This window comes from Oryzias melastigma, unplaced genomic scaffold (assembly GCF_002922805.2).
Source record: "Oryzias melastigma strain HK-1 unplaced genomic scaffold, ASM292280v2 sc00290, whole genome shotgun sequence".
In the NCBI taxonomy this organism is placed as follows: Eukaryota; Metazoa; Chordata; class Actinopteri; order Beloniformes; family Adrianichthyidae; genus Oryzias; species Oryzias melastigma.
In genome coordinates this window covers 274,997-278,818 of record NW_023416908.1, presented here as the reverse complement: position 1 = coordinate 278,818, position 3,822 = coordinate 274,997, and the positions used below count along the sequence as shown (strand labels likewise).

Genomic DNA, 3,822 nt, shown 5'->3' with positions numbered 1-3,822 from the left:
TATCAATTTCCACCGCCGGAAGTACTAAACTCAGATGTTTGCTTCGCTTGCCATGGTGAATCATGCTGTCTTTGCTCCATTGATCAGGGCTTTTAATGGTTACGACGCTCACACCTGATTCTGGTTCTGACAACTTCAAGTTGATTGAATCAAACATTTTCAGCTGTTCTGGAACCGAAAACCCTGAGTTTGAGAATTTAGAGTCCAGTGACTCTAAGTTCAGGTTTGAACTCTAAATTTGTTAAACCTGCTTCTTGAAACGGGCCGCAGGAGTTTGACACCCCTGCATTAGATGCTACTGGACAATAATTCATTTTGAGTGTTAAAATTATATTTTGATAGCAATCATTGCTATACTGTAGCCTGATTGAACATGTTTATTGTTCCCAGAATTCTAGCACAAAACGCCCAATTTTAAGAAAAACTCACTAAGGATTGCGTCGACGGATCCACTTTCCTTCTTTTCCGGAGGGATTTTTTCCAGGAAGACCAAAAGGGATTTTGATACTCCAACAGTGAGGACATGATTGGACAGTGCATGAAACTGATGCATGCGATGTGGTTTAGATGTGTGGTTCATGGCAGCAAGGCAGAACGATGAGACGAACACACCACACCCAGGGAAGAGCTCCTGCTGGCCTGGTGGTGAAGATGGGCTATGGTGAAGTCTCTCTCCAATGAGGTTTGAAAGAGTCTGAAGCTCTCAGACCTGGTCTGGATCTGAAAGAGAGTAGAAACAATACAAGGGTGAGAAAATACCAAAACAGGATATTATTCTGTTTATTTGGTGCTTTTAGTGCATTCTTAGCTCTAAAAAATTTCTGTTTCACTCCCATTTCTTATTGATGCTCATTGAAGCTCTACTTGGAACTATGACTGCCGCAATTAATCGACTAAACGACTATTAAAATAATCGATTNGTGATGCAGGTGTAGCTTTTGTAGTGAAAGCAGTCCACCATCTTCACTAAGTTGTGCTTGTCGGCGTTGATCTTGCTGAGCTCCTTCAGGAAGTTGATTTCCGTTTGGGCTGAGCCAGAAACGATTTTGATTGCTACAACTTTGTCAGTTCCCAGTTTCTTACATTTGGCAACTCTACCAAACGATCCTTCGCCGATGAACTTCTCCACCTTATAAACTCCCTTTTTACCCAGAAGGATGAAGCCTTCTCGGACTTCACCACCCAGAACTAAATTATCCGACATGATGATTTAGCGTGGACGATACCGTGTGGTAAGCTTCAACTTGTCCAAAATACTGGAAACATGTCAAAATTATCCAAAATAAGCTAGCATAATGCTAAATTGTTAGCTAAACTCAAAATTAGCCAAAAAACTGGAAACATCTAAATTAGCCAAAAACAGGTAGCGTGCCAAGTTAGCCTAAAATCTCATTGGATCCTGAACATTTTACGGTGTGATTGGTGTCTAGCTAAAAGTATGTGTGGAAGTTCACGAATTTCAAAATGCAGTTTTTGAAGGTTTTGAGCAATTTCTTATTCATTTCCTATGAGGCATATTTTGCTTAATATTTCAAAAACGTTTAAGTTTATGAATACTAAAAGTACAAGCAGTAATATCCTGAACGTTGTTATACCAAGAATGCTGAAATCACTGAAAGTGTGATTGAGTTTTTACATGTGGAAAAAATGTACAGAAAGGAGCAGGATAACTTTTTAAATCGTTCAATAGAATCTCAGGTGTACGACCAGCATCAAAGGTGAGTCCGTTTCTGTTGTTGATTGTATATGAGAACTGGACTGAGTGACCCGTCACCCCTGGTGTTCCAGAACATAGAAACTAGAAACATAGAAACTACTAACATAGAAACTACTAACCAATAGATGTTTGAGATCTCAAGTCTCTCTCCAATGAGGTTTCAAAGAGTCTGAAGCTCTCAGACCTGGTCTGGATCTGAAAGAGAGAAACAGTAGAAACAATACAAGGGTGAGAAAATACCAAAACAGAATATTATTCTGTTTATTTGCTGCTTTTAGTGCATTCTTAGCTCTAAAACATTTCTGTTTCACTCCCATTTCCTATTGATGCTCATTGAAGCTCTACTTGGAACTAGGACTGCTGCAATTAATCGACTAATCGACTGTCAAAATAATCGATTAGTCGAGTAATCGACGACTAATTTAATAGTCGTTACTTTGTATTAAATGGAATCAGAGTGTAGTAAAGTTGAACAAAGTGAGAGTTCAGCACCGAAAAAAATACTTTTTTATATTTTAGTCAGCGAGACCAAAACTTTATTTTTGGTTCCTTGTTTCAGATGCCGACCTCACTTGATTTAATCTGGTTTTAATACCAGAATCGGATGAAGGACAGAAGCTGCACGATTCCTTAGAGAGTTTAATTTTTAATTTTTGGCCCGTGTGAAGACGCGTGTGCCTCCGGAGGTTGTGCTGAAGCGAGAAGCCCGTGCCGCACACCCCGCATGTAAAGATCTTGCCTCTGTGCACGGCCTGGTGCGCTCGGAGCGAGCTCCTCCTGGTGAACGCTTTCCCGCACGCCGTGCACGTGTGAGGCTGCTCATGTAAGGAGACGGCGTCCTGGAAGGTCTTCGTGGTGTTCAAGGCCTCATGAGCGCGCAGGTTGTATTTTGAAGCCCTTCTGGCAGACGGCGCAGACGAAAAGTCGCGCGTCTGTGTGCACCAGCTGATGGTTCTTCAGGCCGGTTCNTTGTAAACCCTTGTGCAATTCTAGGCATGTTTACATTTAAAGTGGGGTCATCTGGACCCCACAAGACACCGCGCTGCACTTTTATTTTTTCCTCAAAAATTTTATTTTTAATCTTCAATGGTGTCCATGATAGACATGAAATCCTGTCCAACTCTGTCATGGAAGGGATCATACATCAATATAAGGGTCATATGGACCCCATAAGATAGCATAAGGGTTAACCCTCGTCCTAATATGTGTCGCACGTAAATCTGCACATAACATTAGCCGTAGGAAATCATCTTCTAAGTTTGTTTTGTAGGGGGACGCATATTATTTTGGTGTATTTTGATAGGCATCTTGTAAACTCCACAAAACCCGTCTGGTTCTATTGACCTTATTCCTGGGGCCTCTCATGTAAAAGGCATTACGGGTGCAACTTCGGGCAAAGCAACCGGAAGTTACACGGCGCTATTTGTTTCCACTGAAAGTGGCGGTTTTGTTAGCTTTAGCGGTGCATACAAACGAGCGTGTTTTACTTAATCCCTCAAAGTTTTCAAAAATGTCTTTGCGCAGTTCAGGCGCATGTTTTGCAGCTCGTGGTTGTACTAACAACCAAACTAAATTTAATTTGTGGAGCGTTGTGTGTAACATTGACCGCTGACGAAGAGCCGGCCCTCCTCGGTACAGATTTTACCGTCTACCGGGCGAGGATAAAGTCAGAAGGATGTGGCGGAGAATTTTAAGTCTTAAGAAGCCACCGAAGACATTATATGCATGTTCGTTTGCAACATCACCAAAATAAAACAGTAAAAGTTAATTTAAAGCCAAAATGGCAGAAACTAATCTTCAAAAACAGCACAGAGCACTGCAGGGCACGTGGTCGTGTGATCAAAGGAAAACACACAATTGGCGCTAAAAACACATAAAAATAATTAAAAGTATATGTAAACCATAAAACAGCCGTTTCTTAATCAAAAACATCGAATTCTAACATAATTAAGAAGCTAACATAATTTTTATAACAGCTAACTTCAAATCTTGGGAGACGCTCTCTCACCTCCAGCGGAGCAGACCGGTCAGCAGCACAGACCCGGGGGAGGGGCTGACTGGCCATTGTTGTCGCCGCATGGTAAAGGGAGGTGTGTCCCGGTAAA

At 41.6% G+C, this 3,822-nt stretch overlaps 1 protein-coding gene across 1 annotated transcript; it reads right to left on the bottom strand.

Moving 5' to 3' along the window:
- Positions 1–922: 922 nt before the first annotated feature.
- Positions 923–2,086, bottom strand: LOC112141803 (homeodomain-interacting protein kinase 1; the record flags this gene model as incomplete). Its single annotated transcript, XM_024264964.2, is given in 1 exon segment — positions 923–2,086. A coding segment is annotated over 1 exon segment (282 nt), but the record flags the coding sequence as incomplete, so codon positions are not given.
- Between the last annotated feature and the right edge of the window lie 1,736 nt (positions 2,087–3,822).